The sequence below is a fragment of the Bombina bombina genome, chromosome 4, assembly GCF_027579735.1.
Source record: "Bombina bombina isolate aBomBom1 chromosome 4, aBomBom1.pri, whole genome shotgun sequence".
Classification (NCBI taxonomy): Eukaryota; Metazoa; Chordata; class Amphibia; order Anura; family Bombinatoridae; genus Bombina; species Bombina bombina.
In genome coordinates, this window is record NC_069502.1 from 228,561,774 (window position 1) to 228,577,863 (window position 16,090).

At 37.6% G+C, this 16,090-nt stretch overlaps 1 protein-coding gene across 1 annotated transcript in view; it reads left to right on the forward strand.

Annotated features, from left to right (window-relative positions):
- The window catches only part of LOC128657184 (sialidase-4-like), a 68,658-nt gene that overhangs the window by 37,366 nt on the left and 15,202 nt on the right, over window positions 1-16,090 (forward strand). The window contains exon 2 of the mRNA XM_053711433.1: window positions 11,471-11,726. Coding sequence (XP_053567408.1) covers window positions 11,471-11,726 — 256 coding nt within the window. The remainder of the gene's footprint in view (window positions 1-11,470; window positions 11,727-16,090) is intronic.

Sequence of the window (16,090 nt, forward strand, 5' to 3'; positions counted from 1 at the left end):
GTGTCTTTGCACTGCGTACCCGGCTTACAAGATACCGGGGGGGGGTGTTGAGAGCCTTTACTGAGGTAACTGCCTTAGGCCCCAACGCTCCAGATCGATTTCCAAAGGTTATAATACCAAGAGTTTAGGATCATCCAGCTCAGGATGGACTGTAGAGTAATAATATCAAGGTGTAAACGTTAGATGATCTTCCTGGCCACTGATAAAAGGCAGATTATCTGTGAATCCCTTGGAGCAACCGATATTGCAACCATTCAAGGTGCTGCCCAGAGACACGCCCCCAATTAAAAGAATTTTAGGCTAAATATCATCTAGGATTTACAGTGGTACTAATTGATACATACTATTGTTAAAACGGGAATAATGAAATAAGAGTTCTCTTAGGCATTTCTACATATATATGTAAAGAGCACCAAAATTAACAAAAAGGACATCTTTGACAATAATTTAAAAATATATGATCATAAGAGATAAAAAATCAAAAAATCAATAAAAATACTCCTAAAATAAAATATATATCTAGATTTATAAATATCACAAGTGTCAAAAAATAAGTATCAAAAAGTAAATATCAAGGAATAAGAATATGATAAAATTACACTGGACCAATGAGATGAAGGTGTGGGACTGGACCTATAAAAGGATAGATATGATTGGGCGAGGTTTAAGATGAGATTTTAGTGTAAAACAGTAGGGATAGTATGATAATATATGCTCAACAATTAAAACTCTCTCAATAAACTGTTAGATTAAAATAGATATACTATCTCAAAATTAGCATTTAATCCTTTAGGATGAATGCAATCCAAGTTAAAAATCCATTTCGATTCGGTCCTAAGTAATATTTATTCCATGTATCCCCCTCTCCAGTCTTTAAATAATTTACTTATCCCCATATATTTAAAAATCTCAGCACTACCTCCATGTTTTTTTTAAAATATTTGTATATAGGCAGATCAGTTTTGTTCCCCTTAATATGCACAGGGAAAATGAGCTGGCACAAGATCCAAGAACAGATCAAAATTGGGTTGTCCAGTAATTTAATCCATGGGTACGGAACCCAGCACCAACACTGAAACTATTTGAAGTAATAGAGATGAAACCAAAGGAATTTACAATCTGAGTAATGTTACCCTCTGACCGGAAGAGAATAAAGTGCTAGGTTTAGGTCTGTCCTATGCACCATCTCGAGGGTTAGACAAATTCAAAACATACCTCAACACCAAAGAATTTGTGAGGAAGCTCACTTTAAAAAGGTATTTTTTTAAAAATCTCCAATAGAGAGAATTGGTACCTACACTATTGCCAACAGTGATAATTATGTACATACTGATTTGAAGCCCAAGTCTTGTTTCTATCCCACTAATTGCAAAGGACCAGCTATCGAAACTATGGTTTGTAATTATATCAAGAAATTGAATTAATTGAATCCCCAGAAAAAGGATCTCAGTAAAAAACAATTGGACACCATTACTAAATTACAACATAATAAGGAGATTGTCATCAAACCAACCGACAAAGGCGGTGAGATAGTGATTCTCAATAAAGACGACTACTCCCAGGAGTCCATGAGAATCCTAGGGGATAAAGAGACATATGAGCTGTTAAGAAAGAATCCCACAGATGAATATAAGAGATCACTTGACAGTATACTCACAGAGGCAAACAATATGGGTATCATTAACAATAAAGAATATAATTATTTTCCGAATAAACACCCTAAAATACCGGTGTTTTATTATTTACCAAAAATCCACAAGAGATTGGATAACCCTTTGGGGAGACCGATAATATTGGGTATAGGTTTTCTGACGAGTAACTTATCTGAATACATCGATAAGAACCTACAAACTCATGTAAGATCCCTACCGTCCTTTCTTAGGGATTCCACAGAAGTTTTAAATATTCTAAGGAATATGGAATGGAATGACAGGTATATTTTGATAACTAGTGATGTAACATTACTGTATACCTGTATTCCACATAAAGAAGGTCTCGATTCCGTAGAATATTATCTTAATAAAGACACAAACATGCCACAGGCACAGAAATTTTTCATACTGGATGGAATAGACTATATATTGAGACATAATTATTTTAAATGTGAGCACAAATTTTATCGTCAAATATGTGGAACAGCTATGGGGACCAGGTTTGCACCTAGCTATGCCAAACTATATATGGGTAGATGCGAATCCCTATTTTGGGACTCATGCCCAGCTAGCGTGGACCTGGTCCTCTATAAGAGGTATATTGATGATCTGCTTATGGTGTGGAAAGGCAGTCTTGAGGATCTGACACATACATTAGATGTTATGAACTTAAATGAATTTGAAGTTCACTCACCAGATCAGTAAGGATCATATTACCTTTTTGGATTTGGATATAAGGGGGATAAATTGGAAGATTGAGACGTCCACTTTTTTCAAGGAGGTAGACTGCAATAATTACATTCACCAGACCAGCTGTCATCATAATAAATGGATCTCAAATATCCCTAAGGGACAATTTATGAGGATAAAAAAAAACTGCTCAAGTAGTGATAAGTGGCAAGAACAATCTCAGATATTGAAGGAAAGATTCCTAGAGAGAGGTTACAATAGAACCCTCATAGATCGAACTATTAGTGAAATAAATGACATACAGAGAGACACTCTTTTGGCCTACAAATCCAAAAAACCTGTGGATAATGAAGTCAGCCTGAAAGTACCATTTATCACTCAATATAGTGAAAAGAGAAGGACTGTTGAAAATATAAAACGACATTGGCATCTCCTAAAAGATGATGATATTATAGGAGAACATTTGACTGAACTACCACAGTTCATTTATAAAAAAAGCCAGTAATTTAAAGTCTATTTTAGCTCCTAATGTCCCTAACAAAAATAAACCTACTAGCAGCCTGGGTGTGATGGGAAAGAAACTAGAGGGCTTCTTTCCATGCCATCAGTGTAAAGCAAATGAACATGGTAATAAGACAGGGACATTCAAGTCCAAAATCTCCAATGAGGTATTTAAGGTCAAGCAGACTATTAGATGTACTGATATATCTTTAGTCTATCTCATCGAATGCGGATGTGGTCTGCAGTATGTAGGACAGACCACAAGACAGCACAAAGAGAGAATTAGAGAGCACTTACTGCAGATTAAGGGGAACAAAACTGATCTGCATATATATAAACATTTTAAAGAAAAACATAGAGGTAGTGCTGAGAGTTTTGAATATATGGGGATAAGTAAATTATTTAAAGACTGGAGAGGGGGTGACATGGAACAAAGATTACTTAGGACCGAATCAAAATTGATTTTTAACTTGGATTGCATTCATCCTAAAGGATTAAATGCTAATTTTGAGATAGTACATCTATTTTAATCTATCTTACAGTTTATTGAGAGAGTTTTAATTGTTGAGCATGCATTATCATCCTACTGTTTTACACTAAAATCTTGTCTTAAACCTCACCCAATCATATATATGCTTTTATAGGTCCAGTCCCAGACCTTCATCTCATTGATCCAGTGTAATTTTACCATATTCTAATTCCTTGATATTTACTTTTTGATACTTATTTTTTGACACTTTTTTCTGATATTTATAAATCTAGATATTTCTTCTATTTTAGGAGTGTTTTTACTGATTTTGAATCTCTTATGATCATATATTTTTAAATTTTTGTCAAAGATGTCCTTTTTGTTTATTTTGGTGTTCTTTACATATATATGTAGAAATGCCTAAGAGAACTCTTATCTCATTATTCCCATTTTTACATTAGTATGTATCAATTAGTACCACTGTAAATCCTAGATGATATTTAGCCTAAAATTATTTTAATTAATTTGGACAGATTTTTAATCAACTAACAAGAGATTTTTTTTATCTATTATTAATAATAAAAGATTTTTTATTATTATTTTTTTACATTTTCTTCATTTTTTTAATAATACTGCCTCTAGATTAGTAACTATAAGGCTATTATTTATTACCATAAATTATGATGGAATTTATACACGTATATTTAATATTTTCCTTCACCAATTATTGGTTATTGTATTGTCATCTATTATCATATTTGACCTTAAACAATATGGCTTCCTCCATAATAGAGAAGTCTCTACCCTGAATGATACGAAATCGGATATGTAGTCAATATTGACGTAACCGGAAGTTATGTCACACGCAGCCGCAAGGTCGGACGAGTTTGAAAAAATGTTGGCACCAATAGAAGTAGGTAGCTTAGAAGCTGATTTGACCTATCTTTAAAAACACTAATCACACTAGCCTCACTATGTCTTGAGAAAGGCCCTCTGATAGGGCTGAAATACGTAGACGATACCGTAGCAATATTTGTGAGGCTATATATCAATCTAGGATATTTGTTTTGGGTGAGTCTATTACTGGTAGAACCCACTTTGTATATACATTTGGTATATTGTTTTTTTTCAATTCCATTTTAGGTATCTTTTTTTCCGGATCCCAAGAGCTTGTGATTTCAACAGGATTATCATTAACCATCATTTGGACTTTTCTTTTATTTGGATTTCTATTTGGATTTTTATTGGGACTCTCACTCATTTGAAATATAGTCATAGGGACATTTAGGCCTAGATTTGGAGTTTGGCGGTAGCCGTGAAAACCAGCGTTAGAGGCTCCTAACGCTGGTTTTAGGCTACCTCCGGTATTTGGAGTCACTCAAAAAAGGGTCTAACGCTCACTTTTCAGCCGCGACTTTTCCATACCACAGATCCCCTTACGTCAATTGCGTATCCTATCTTTTCAATGGGATTTTTCTAACTCCGGTATTTAGAGTCGTGTCTGAAGTGAGCATTAGAATTCTAACAACAAAACTCCAGCCGCAGAAAAAAGTCAGTAGTTAAGAGCTTTCTGGGCTAACGCCGGTTCATAAAGCTCTTAACTACTGTACTCTAAAGTACACTAACACCCATAAACTACCTATGTACCCCTAAACCGAGGTCCCCCCACATCGCCGCCACTCAATTACATTTTTTTAACCCCTAATCTGCCGACCGCCACCTACGTTATCCTTATGTACCCCTAATCTGCTGCCCCTAACACCGCCGACCCCTATATTATATTTATTAACCCCTAACCTACCCCCCACAATGTCGCCGCCACCTACCTACAATAATTAACCCCTAATCTGCCGACCGCAAAGAGCCGCCACCTACATTATAGCTATGTACCCCTAATCTGCTGCCCCTAACACCGCCGACCCCTATATTATATTTATTAACCCCTAATCTGCCCCCCTCAACGTCGCCTCCACCTGCCTACACTTATTAACCCCGAATCTGCTGAGCGGACCTGAGCGCTACTATAATAAAGTTATTAACCCCTAATCCGCCTCACTAACCCTATAATAAATAGTATTAACCCCTAATCTGCCCTCCCTAACTTCAATTATTAACCCCTAATCTGCCGACTGGAGCTCACCGCTATTCTAAGAAATGTATTAACCCCTAAAGCTAAGTCTAACCCTAACACTAACACCCCCCTAAGTTAAATATAATTTTTATCTAACAAAATTAATTAACTCTTATTAAATAAATTATTCCTATTTAAAGATAAATACTTACCTGTAAAATAAACCCTAATATAGCTACAATATAAATTATAATTATATTATAGCTATTTTAGGATTAATATTTATTTTACAGGTAACTTTGTAATTATTTTAACCAGGTACAATAGCTGTTAAATAGTTAAGAACTATTTAATGGCTAAAATAGTTAAAATAATTACAAATATACCTGTAAAATAAATCCTAACCTAAGTTACAATTAAACCTAACACTACACTATCAATAAATTAATTAAATAAAATACCTATAATTATCTACAATTAAACCTAACACTACACTATCAATAAATAAATTAAATACAATTCCTACAAATAAATACAATGAAATAAACTAACTAAAGTACAAAAAATAAAAAAGAACTAAGTTACAAAAAATAAAAAAATATTTACAAACATTAGAAATATATTACAACAATTTTAAACTAATTACACCTACTCTAAGCCCCCTAATAAAATAACAAAGCCCCCCAAAATAAAAAAATGCCCTACCCTATTCTAAATTACTAAAGTTCAAAGCTCTTTAACCTTACCAGCCCTGAACAGGGCCCTTTGCGGGGCATGCCCCAAGAAGTTCAGCTCTTTTGCCTGTAAAAAAAAAAATACAATACCCCCCCCAACATTACAACCCACCACCCACATACCCCTAATCTAACCCAAACCCCCCTTAAATAAACCTAACACTAAGCCTCTGAAGATCTCCCTACCTTGAGTCGTCTTCACCCAGCCGAGCCAAATTCTTCATCCAAGCGGAGCAAGAAGAGGTCCTCCATCCGGTAGAAGTCTTCATCCAAGCGGGGCAGAAGAGGTCTTCCATCCGATTGAAGTCTTCATCCAAGAGGCATCTTCTATCGTCATCCATCCGGAGTGGAGCGGCAGCATCCTAAAGACCTCCGACGCGGAACATCCATCCTGGCCGACGACTGAACGACGAATGACGGTTCCTTTAAATGACGTCATTCAAGATGGCGTCCCTCGAATTCCGATTGGCTGATAGGATTCTATCAGCCAATCGGAATTAAGGTAGGAATATTCTGATTGGCTGATGGAATCAGCCAATCAGAATCAAGTTTAATCCGATTGGCTGATCCAATCAGCCAATCAGATTGAGCTCGCATTCTATTGGCTGTTCCGATCAGCCAATAGAATGCAAGGTCAATCTGATTGGCGGATTCAATCAGCCAATCAGATTTTTCCTACCTTAATTCCGATTGGCTGATAGAATCCTATCAACCAATCGGAATTCGAGGGACGTCATCTTGGATGACGTCATTTAAAGGAACTGTTATTCGTCGTTCAGTCGTCGGCCAGGATGGATGTTCCGCTTTGGAGGTCTTCAGGATGCTGCCGCTCCGCTCCGGATGGATGACGATAGAAGATGCCTCTTGGATGAAGACTTCAATCGAATGGAAGACCTCTTCTGCCCCGCTTGGATGAAGACTTCTACCGGATGGAGGACCTCTTCTTGCTCCGCTTGGATGAAGAATTTGGCTCGGCTGGGTGAAGACGACTCAAGGTAGGGAGATCTTCAGGGGCTTAGTGTTAGGTTTATTTAAGGGGGGTTTGGGTTAGATTAGGGGTATGTGGGTGGTGGGCTGGTAAGGTAAAAGAGCTTTGAACTTTAGTAATTTAGAATAGGGTAGGGCATTTTTTTATTTTGGGGGGCTTTGTTATTTTATTAGGGGGCTTAGAGTAGGTGTAATTAGTTTAAAATTGTTGTAATATATTTCTAATGTTTGTAAATATTTTTTTATTTTTTGTAACTTAGTTCTTTTTTATTTTTTGTACTTTAGTTAGTTTATTTCATTGTATTTATTTGTAGGAATTGTATTTAATTTATTTATTGATAGTGTAGTGTTAGGTTTAATTGTAGATAATTATAGGTATTTTATTTAATTAATTTATTGATAGTGTAGTGTTAGGTTTAATTGTAACTTAGGTTAGGATTTATTTTACAGGTATATTTGTAATTATTTTAACTATTTTAGCTATTAAATAGTTCTTAACTATTTAATAGCTATTGTACCTGGTTAAAATAAATACAGTTACCTGTAAAATAAATATTAATCCTAAAATAGCTATAATATAAATATAATTTATATTGTAGCTATATTAGGATTTATTTTACAGGTAAGTATTTATCTTTAAATAGGAATAATTTATTTAATAAGAGTTAATTAATTTCGTTAGATTAAAATTATATTTAATTTAGGGGGGTGTTAGTGTTAGGGTTAGACTTAGCTTTAGGGGTTAATACATTTATTAGAATAGCGGTGAGCTCCAGTCGGCAGATTAGGGGTTAATAATTGAAGTTAGGTGTCGGCGATGTTAGGGAGGGCAGATTAGGGGTTAATACTATTTATTATAGGGTTAGTGAGGCGGATTAGGGGTTAATAACTTTATTATAGTAGCGCTCAGGTCCGGTCGGCAGATTAGGGGTAAATAAGTGTAGGCAGGTGGAGGCGATGTTGTGGGGGGCAGATTAGGGGTTAATAAATATAATATAGGGGTCAGCGGTGTTAGGGGCAGCAGATTAGGGGTACATAGGGATAATGTAAGTAGCGGCGGTTTACGGAGCGGCAGATTAGGGGTTAAAAATAATATACAGGGGTCAGCGATATCGGGGGCGGCAGAATAGGGGTTAATAAGTGTAAGGTTAGGGGTGTTTAGACTCGGGGTACATGTTAGAGTGTTAGGTGCAGACGTAGGAAGTGTTTCCCCATAGCAAACAATGGGGCTGCGTTAGGAGCTGAACGCAGTGTTAGGTTTTTTTTTCAGCTCAAACAGCCCCATTGTTTCCTATGGGGGAATCGTGCACGAGCACGTTTTGAGGCTGGCCGCGTCCGTAAGCAACTCTGGTATCGAGAGTTGCAGTTGCGTTAAATATGCTCTACGCTAATTTTTTGGAGCCTAACGCTGACATTATATGGACTCTCAATACCAGAGTTATTTTAAAGGTGCGGCCAGAAAAAAGCCAGCGTTAGCTACGCGGGTCCTTACCGACAAAACTCTAAATCTAGCCGTTAGTGTTCCGGCACACATCGCTATCTAGGCCAGGTGCCTTGTTTATCTGGTTCATTTTATTTATAACTGATCTAATACTATATTGATTTGAGTCACACTACAGGGAGTGCAGAATTATTAGGCAAGTTGTATTTTTGAGGATTAATTTTATTATTGAACAACAACCATGTTCTCAATGAACCCAAAAAACTCATTAATATCAAAGCTGAATAGTTTTGGAAGTAGTTTTTAGTTTGTTTTTAGTTATAGCTGTTTTAGGGGGATATCTGTGTGTGCAGGTGACTATTACTGTGCATAATTATTAGGCAACTTAACAAAAAACAAATATATACCCATTTCAATTATTTATTTTTACCAGTGAAACCAATATAACATCTCAACATTCACAAATATACATTTCTGACATTCAAAAACAAAACAAAAACAAATCAGTGACCAATATAGCCACCTTTCTTTGCAAGGACACTCAAAAGCCTGCCATCCATGGATTCTGTCAGTGTTTTGATCTGTTCACCATCAACATTGCGTGCAGCAGCAGCAACCACAGCCTCCCAGACACTGTTCAGAGAGGTGTACTGTTTTCCCTCCTTGTAAATCTCACATTTGATGATGGACCACAGGTTCTCAATGGGGCTCAGATCAGGTGAACAAGGAGGCCATGTCATTAGATTTTCTTCTTTTATACCCTTTCTTGCCAGCCACGCTGTGGAGTACTTGGACGCGTGTGATGGAGCATTGTCCTGCATGAAAATCATGTTTTTCTTGAAGGATGCAGACTTCTTCCTGTACCACTGCTTGAAGAAGGTGTCTTCCAGAAACTGGCAGTAGGACTGGGAGTTGAGCTTGACTCCATCCTCAACCCGAAAAGGCCCCACAAGCTCATCTTTGATGATACCAGCCCAAACCAGTACTCCACCTCCACCTTGCTGGCGTCTGAGTCGGACTGGAGCTCTCTGCCCTTTACCAATCCAGCCACGGGCCCATCCATCTGGCCCATCAAGACTCACTCTCATTTCATCAGTCCATAAAACCTTAGAAAAATCAGTCTTGAGATATTTCTTGGCCCAGTCTTGACGTTTCAGCTTGTGTGTCTTGTTCAGTGGTGGTCGTCTTTCAGCCTTTCTTACCTTGGCCATGTCTCTGAGTATTGCACACCTTGTGCTTTTGGGCACTCCAGTGATGTTGCAGCTCTGAAATATGGCCAAACTGGTGGCAAGTGGCATCTTGGCAGCTGCACGCTTGACTTTTCTCAGTTCATGGGCAGTTATTTTGTGCCTTGGTTTTTCCACACGCTTCTTGCGACCCTGTTGACTATTTTGAATGAAACGCTTGATTGTTCGATGATCACGCTTCAGAAGCTTTGCAATTTTAAGAGTGCTGCATCCCTCTGCAAGACATCTCACTATTTTTGACTTTTCTGAGCCTGTCAAGTCCTTCTTTTGACCCATTTTGCCAAAGGAAAGGAAGTTGCCTAATAATTATGCACACCTGATATAGGGTGTTGATGTCATTAGACCACACCCCTTCTCATTACAGAGATGCACATCACCTAATATGCTTAATTGGTAGTAGGCTTTCGAGCCTATACAGCTTGGAGTAAGACAACATGCATAAAGAGGATGATGTGGTCAAAATACTCATTTGCCTAATAATTCTGCACTCCCTGTATTTCACACACTGTATTTATTTGTTATTTAGGAATACACACACTCCAGTCTCACTGTATCACATGGGATTAACCCAAACACTCTTTTACAAGTAGCTTTGGCTACTTTACACCATTCCTATTCACATTATTTGTATTCTCCTTGGCTCATTTAACAACAACTATATTATCCCTGGCTCCAACTTGTGGTCCCGGGTATCGTTTATATCACAGTACTTTTTTAGTAAGTTTTTTGTGTTTTTTATATTATTATTCCACTTATAATTATTTGTGGTCTTATTCTAATTTTGTTTAATGGTAATATCCAAAATTGTGGTGTTCCTTTGTGTCCTTTTTATCTAAGCCTATCATCCTATCGGATTATGGTTTTTAATATTCTATGATTCCACTTGGACTATTTATCTATATATCCCTAGTCCACATTGTAACCTCCTATATTGATTGTATACATATACTAGAGTAGGCTTCATATATTGTTACTACCTTTATCGATTGTATGGATCTATGACATTTTAAATAAATATATTTTTGTATATTTCTGTATATCTGTCTTCTGGATAACATATTATTATTATTATTATACATAGATGTTAGGCTAGAGTTGGATTTCTTCTTTTTAGCTGACCTGTGCAACACTTTAGCCTCTTGGCGCTCCTATATTTCTAATATAATGAAAGCTAAACCTAGGTAGGCTCATATACTAATTTCTAAGCCCATGAAGACCACCTCTTATATAAATGCATTTGACAGTTTTTCACAGCTAGAGGGCATTAGTGCATGTGTTTCATATAGATAACATTGTGCTCACACACATGGAGATATTTAAGAGTCAACACTAATTGCCTGAAATGCAAGTATGTCAACAGATCTGAGATAAGGAGGCAGTCTACAAAAGCTTAGATACAAGGTATTTACAGAGTTATAAGTATATTTATATAACAGTGTGGGTTATGCAAAACTGGGGAATGGTAAATAATGGGATTATCTATCTTTTTGCACAAAATGAAATTGTTGGTGTTTACTATCCTTTTAACATGCTAAATGCATGACATCACAAGGCTATGTTTCTTTATATATATGTTCATGTTTTGAATCTTCCTTCTTTTTTGCTAAATATTGTTATTGCACAGGTTATTTTTAATATCTTAAAGCTATACACAATTAAGAGGCTTTATTCCTGCTAGTGGGAAGATATGCATGCTGTGGAGAAGGCCTGTCTACCTGATCACCGTTCCATGAACCCATGCCCAGTCTATGATGACTTCACAGGACAGCTGTTTCTTTTCTTTATTTGTGTTCTGGGAAGGACAACAGAATCTTACCAAATTGTCACTGGAAATAATTTAGCAAGGCTGTGCTATGTGACAAGCACAGACCAAGGCAGGAACTGGAGTGATCTTACTGACTTAACTGATGAAGTGATTGGAGAGTCACTGAAAGGTAAACAAATGCAATAAAATGTAACATTTTACAGCAAGGCATGTTATAATAGGAAATAGAAACACCACAACCTAATTTAAAATTTATACTTACAATAAATCCGTTCTATCAGAGTATAAGGTAAATAGGAGATGTGTTGCAGGCTCAGAACCGACTTGAATCAGCTTCCAAAATATAGCATCGAACACCTGGAGTCAGGAGATGAGCAGAAGAGTAGTCAGAAATCAGACCAAGGTTCAGCAACGGGTAAGAAGGCAGGTACTGGATATCACAGCAAAAGGGATAAGCAAAAGTATAATCCAAAGTACAGTTCCTTAGGTCAGCAGCCAGGTAATTAGTCCACAGTTCAAAGTACAGACATGTTTGAGGTAGAGTATAAAGCAGCAATAAACACATAAGCAAGCATTGGTTTGAGGGTTTACAAGACAAATAAAAAGCATCTAAATGGGATAATTTTTACGAAGTTCTGCCTTCCTCTTTTGCATGTTCCACCATCTAAAAAGGTAGTCTGAAAAAGTGACCTTAGTTCCACACAGTGTTGCTGTGAGTCCTATCTTGAGTCTGTCCAAAACTTACCTCATTAACGAGGCACAAAGGAGGCCAAAACGATCATCTGGGTTGCCATTTCCCTTGTTCAGAGGAGAATTGCCAGGTATTTTGGGGCTGGACTGACTTTGCTAGGTTGGATCAGACTGAAAATCTTCAGGAAAATTCTCCTCTGTAAAAAGCACATTTGGACTAAAATAAGCTACTCCCAGGTTGTAACTGAGCCATAGAACAAGCCAGTGAGCTGTTAGTTCCTGGCAGACTGCTTCTCTTTCTGTATGCATTTGTATTATGACCTTGGGGGAAGTCTCCCTAAGGGTGATGGAGGAAACTAGACATGGACTCCTTGCCCAATATGGCTGCACCTCACCCATGATGCCCAAAGGAGGCCAAAAAGATTGTATGGGTTGCTATTTTCCTTGTTCAGGGAAGAATTGCCTGGTATTTCGAGGCTGGACTGACTTTGCTAGGCGGGATCAGACTGATATACTTCAGGAAATTTCTCCTCTGTAAAAAGCACAATTGGGCTAAAATAAGTTGCTCCCAGGTGGCAACCAGGCCATAGAACAAGCCACTGAGCTGTTGTTCAAAACCTGCCTTTGTCATGCTCAATCCTGCCGACAGGATGTCCAATTAAATAAACAAACAGACATGACATCCCTTATTTAAATGCAACAATTCTCTTCTTTCAAATAAGTGATTCTGTGTCTGTCCAGCTACCAGGTGATTCTGATAATAAAAAGAAAATTTATGCTTACCTGATAAATCTATTTCTATTTTGACACGATGATTCCACGGATCATCTAATTACTAATGGGATATTCACCTCCAGGTCAGCAGGAGGAGGCAAAGAGCACCACAGCAGAGCTGTTAAATAGCTAATCCCTTCCCTCCCACTCCAGTCATTCGACCGAAGTTAGGAAGAGAAAGGAAAAGCCAAGGTGCAGAGGTGTCTGAAGTTTACAAAAACCCACAACCTGTCTAAAAACACAGGTCGGGCCGTGGACTCACGTCAACCGCAAATACGCTGGAATTCTGCAGCGTAATTGTGGTGAGCCTGATTCCCCTTATTTATCAAACCCTACAGACCTGCAAAAGTAGAATTTTGTGAAGTAACATACGATCCGCCGGTCAAAGTCCAACACAGATCGATGCTTACGTCATTACAGATGTTCCGAATGCGGCACTATCTGATTACTTTTGCAAGTTAACAAATTTCTACCAGGTACGCTCGGCACTATTCTGGCCCTGCGTATCTGGAGGCGGCGGATGCCATAGGAATCAATGGGAGTCTGAAAGCAGCAAAAGCTTATGTTCGCTACTGCCCAATATCCCATTGATTCCTATTAGAGAATAAAGTTACGTTTACACCTAACACCCTAACATATACCCCGAGTCTAAACACCCCTAATCTGCTGCCCTGACACCGCCGCAACCTACATTATACTTATTAATCCCTAATCTGCCCCCCCCTACACCGCCGCCACCTACATTATGTTATTAACCCCTAATCTGCCCCCCCTACACCGCCGACACCTACATTATACTTATTAACCCCTAATCTGCCCCCTACACCACTGCCACCTACATAACACTTATTAACCCCTAATCTGCCCCCCCTACACCGCCGACACCTACATTATACTTATTAACCCCTAATCTGCCCCCCTACACCGCCGCCACCTACATAACACTTATTAACCCCTAATCTGCCATCCCCAACGTTGCCGCCACTATATTAAATGTATTAACCCCTAAACCTAAGTCTAACCCTAAAACCCCCTAACTTAAATCTATTTTAAATAAATATAAATAAAATTACTATCATTAACTACATTATTCCTATTTAAAACTAAATACTTAGCTATAAAATAAACCCTAAGATAGCTACAATATAACTAATAGTTACATTGTAGCTAGCTTAGGGTTTATTTTTATTTTACAGGCAAGTTTGTATTTATTTTAACTAGGTAGAATAGTTATTAAATAGTTATTAACTATTTAATAACTACCTATCTAAAATAAATACAAAAGTACCTGTAAAATAAAACCTAACCTAAGTTACAATAACACCTAACACTACACTATAATTAAATAAATTAACTAAATTATATACAATTAACTAAATTAAATACAATAACCTAAATTAAATTATCTAAAGTACAAAAAAATACATTTTTAAATGTAAATTACAGAAAATGAACAAATTACAGAAATTTAAACTAATTACACCTAATCTAATAGCCCTATCAAAATAAAAAAAAAAATTAAAAAAAAAACCCTAGCCTAAACTAAACTGCCAATAGCCCTTAAAAGGGCCTTTTGCAGGGCATTGCCCCAAAGTAATGTAAAAAAAAATACAAACAACCCCCCCAACAGTAAAACCCACCACCCACACAACCAACCCCCCAAAAAATACTATCTAAAAAAAACTAAGCTCCCCATTGCCCTGAAAAGGGCATTTGGATGGTCATTGACCTTAAAAACCAGTTAGCTCTTTTGCAGCTCAAAGCCCTAACATATAAATAAAAGCCACCAAATACACCCTTAAAAAAAACCTAACACTAACCCCCTGAAGATCGACTTACTGGGAGACATCTTCATCCAAGCCGGGCAGAAGTGGTCCTCCAGACGGGCAGAAGTCTTCATCCAAGCCGGGCAGAAGTGGTCCTCCAGACGGCAGAAGTCTTCATCCAGACCGCATCTTCTATCTTCATCCATCAGGCGCAAAGCGGGTCCATCTTCAAAACATCCAACGTGGAGCATCCTCTTCGGCCGACAACTACCCGACGTATGAAGGTTCCTTTAAGTGACGTCATCCAAGATGTCGTCTCTTAGATTCCGATTGGCTGATAGAATTCTATCAGCCAATCAGAATTAAGGTAGAAAAAATCCTATTTGCTGATGCAATCAGCCAATAGGATTGAACTTCATTCCTATTGGCTGATTTGAACAGCCAATATAATTGAGCTCGCATTCTATTGGCTGTTCCTATCAGCCAATAGGAGTGAAGTTCAATCCTATTGGCGGATTGCATCAGCCAATAGGATTTTTTCTACCTTAATTCCGATTGGCTGATAGAATTCTATCTGCCAATTGGAATCTAAGGGACGCCATCTTGGATGACGTCACTTAAAGGAACCTTCATTCATTGGGTAGTCATCGGCTGAAGAGGATGCTCCATGTCGGATGTCTTGAAGATGGACCCGCTCCGTGCCGTCTGGATGAAGACTTCTGCCGTCTGGAGGACCACTTCTGCCCGTCTTGGATGAAGACTTCTGCCCATCTGGAGGACCACTTCTGCCCGGCTTGGATGAAGACGTCTCCCGGTAAGTCGATCTTCAGGGGGTTAGTGTTAGGTTTTTTTAAGGGTGTATTGGGTGGGTTTTATTTTTAGGTTAGTTCTTTGGGCTGCAAAAGAGCTAACTGCCCTTTTAAGGACAATGCCCATCCAAATGCCCTTTTCAGGGCAATGGGGAGCTTAGTTTTTTTAGATAGTATTTTTTGGGGGGTTGCCCCGCAAAAGGCCCTTTTAAGGGCTATAGTTTAGTTTAGGCTAGGGTTTTTTTTTATTTTGGGGGGGCTTTTTTATTTTGATAGGGCTATTACATTAGCTGTAATTAGTTTAAATTTCTGTAATTTGTTTATTATTTTCTGTAATTTAGTGGGGGGTTTTTTTGTACTTTAGATAATTTAATTTAGGTTATTGTATTTAATTTAGTTAATTTTATGTAATTTAGTTAATTGTATTTAATTGTAGTGTAGTGTAAGGTGTTATTGTAACTTAGGTTAGGTTTTATTTTACAGGTACTTTTGTA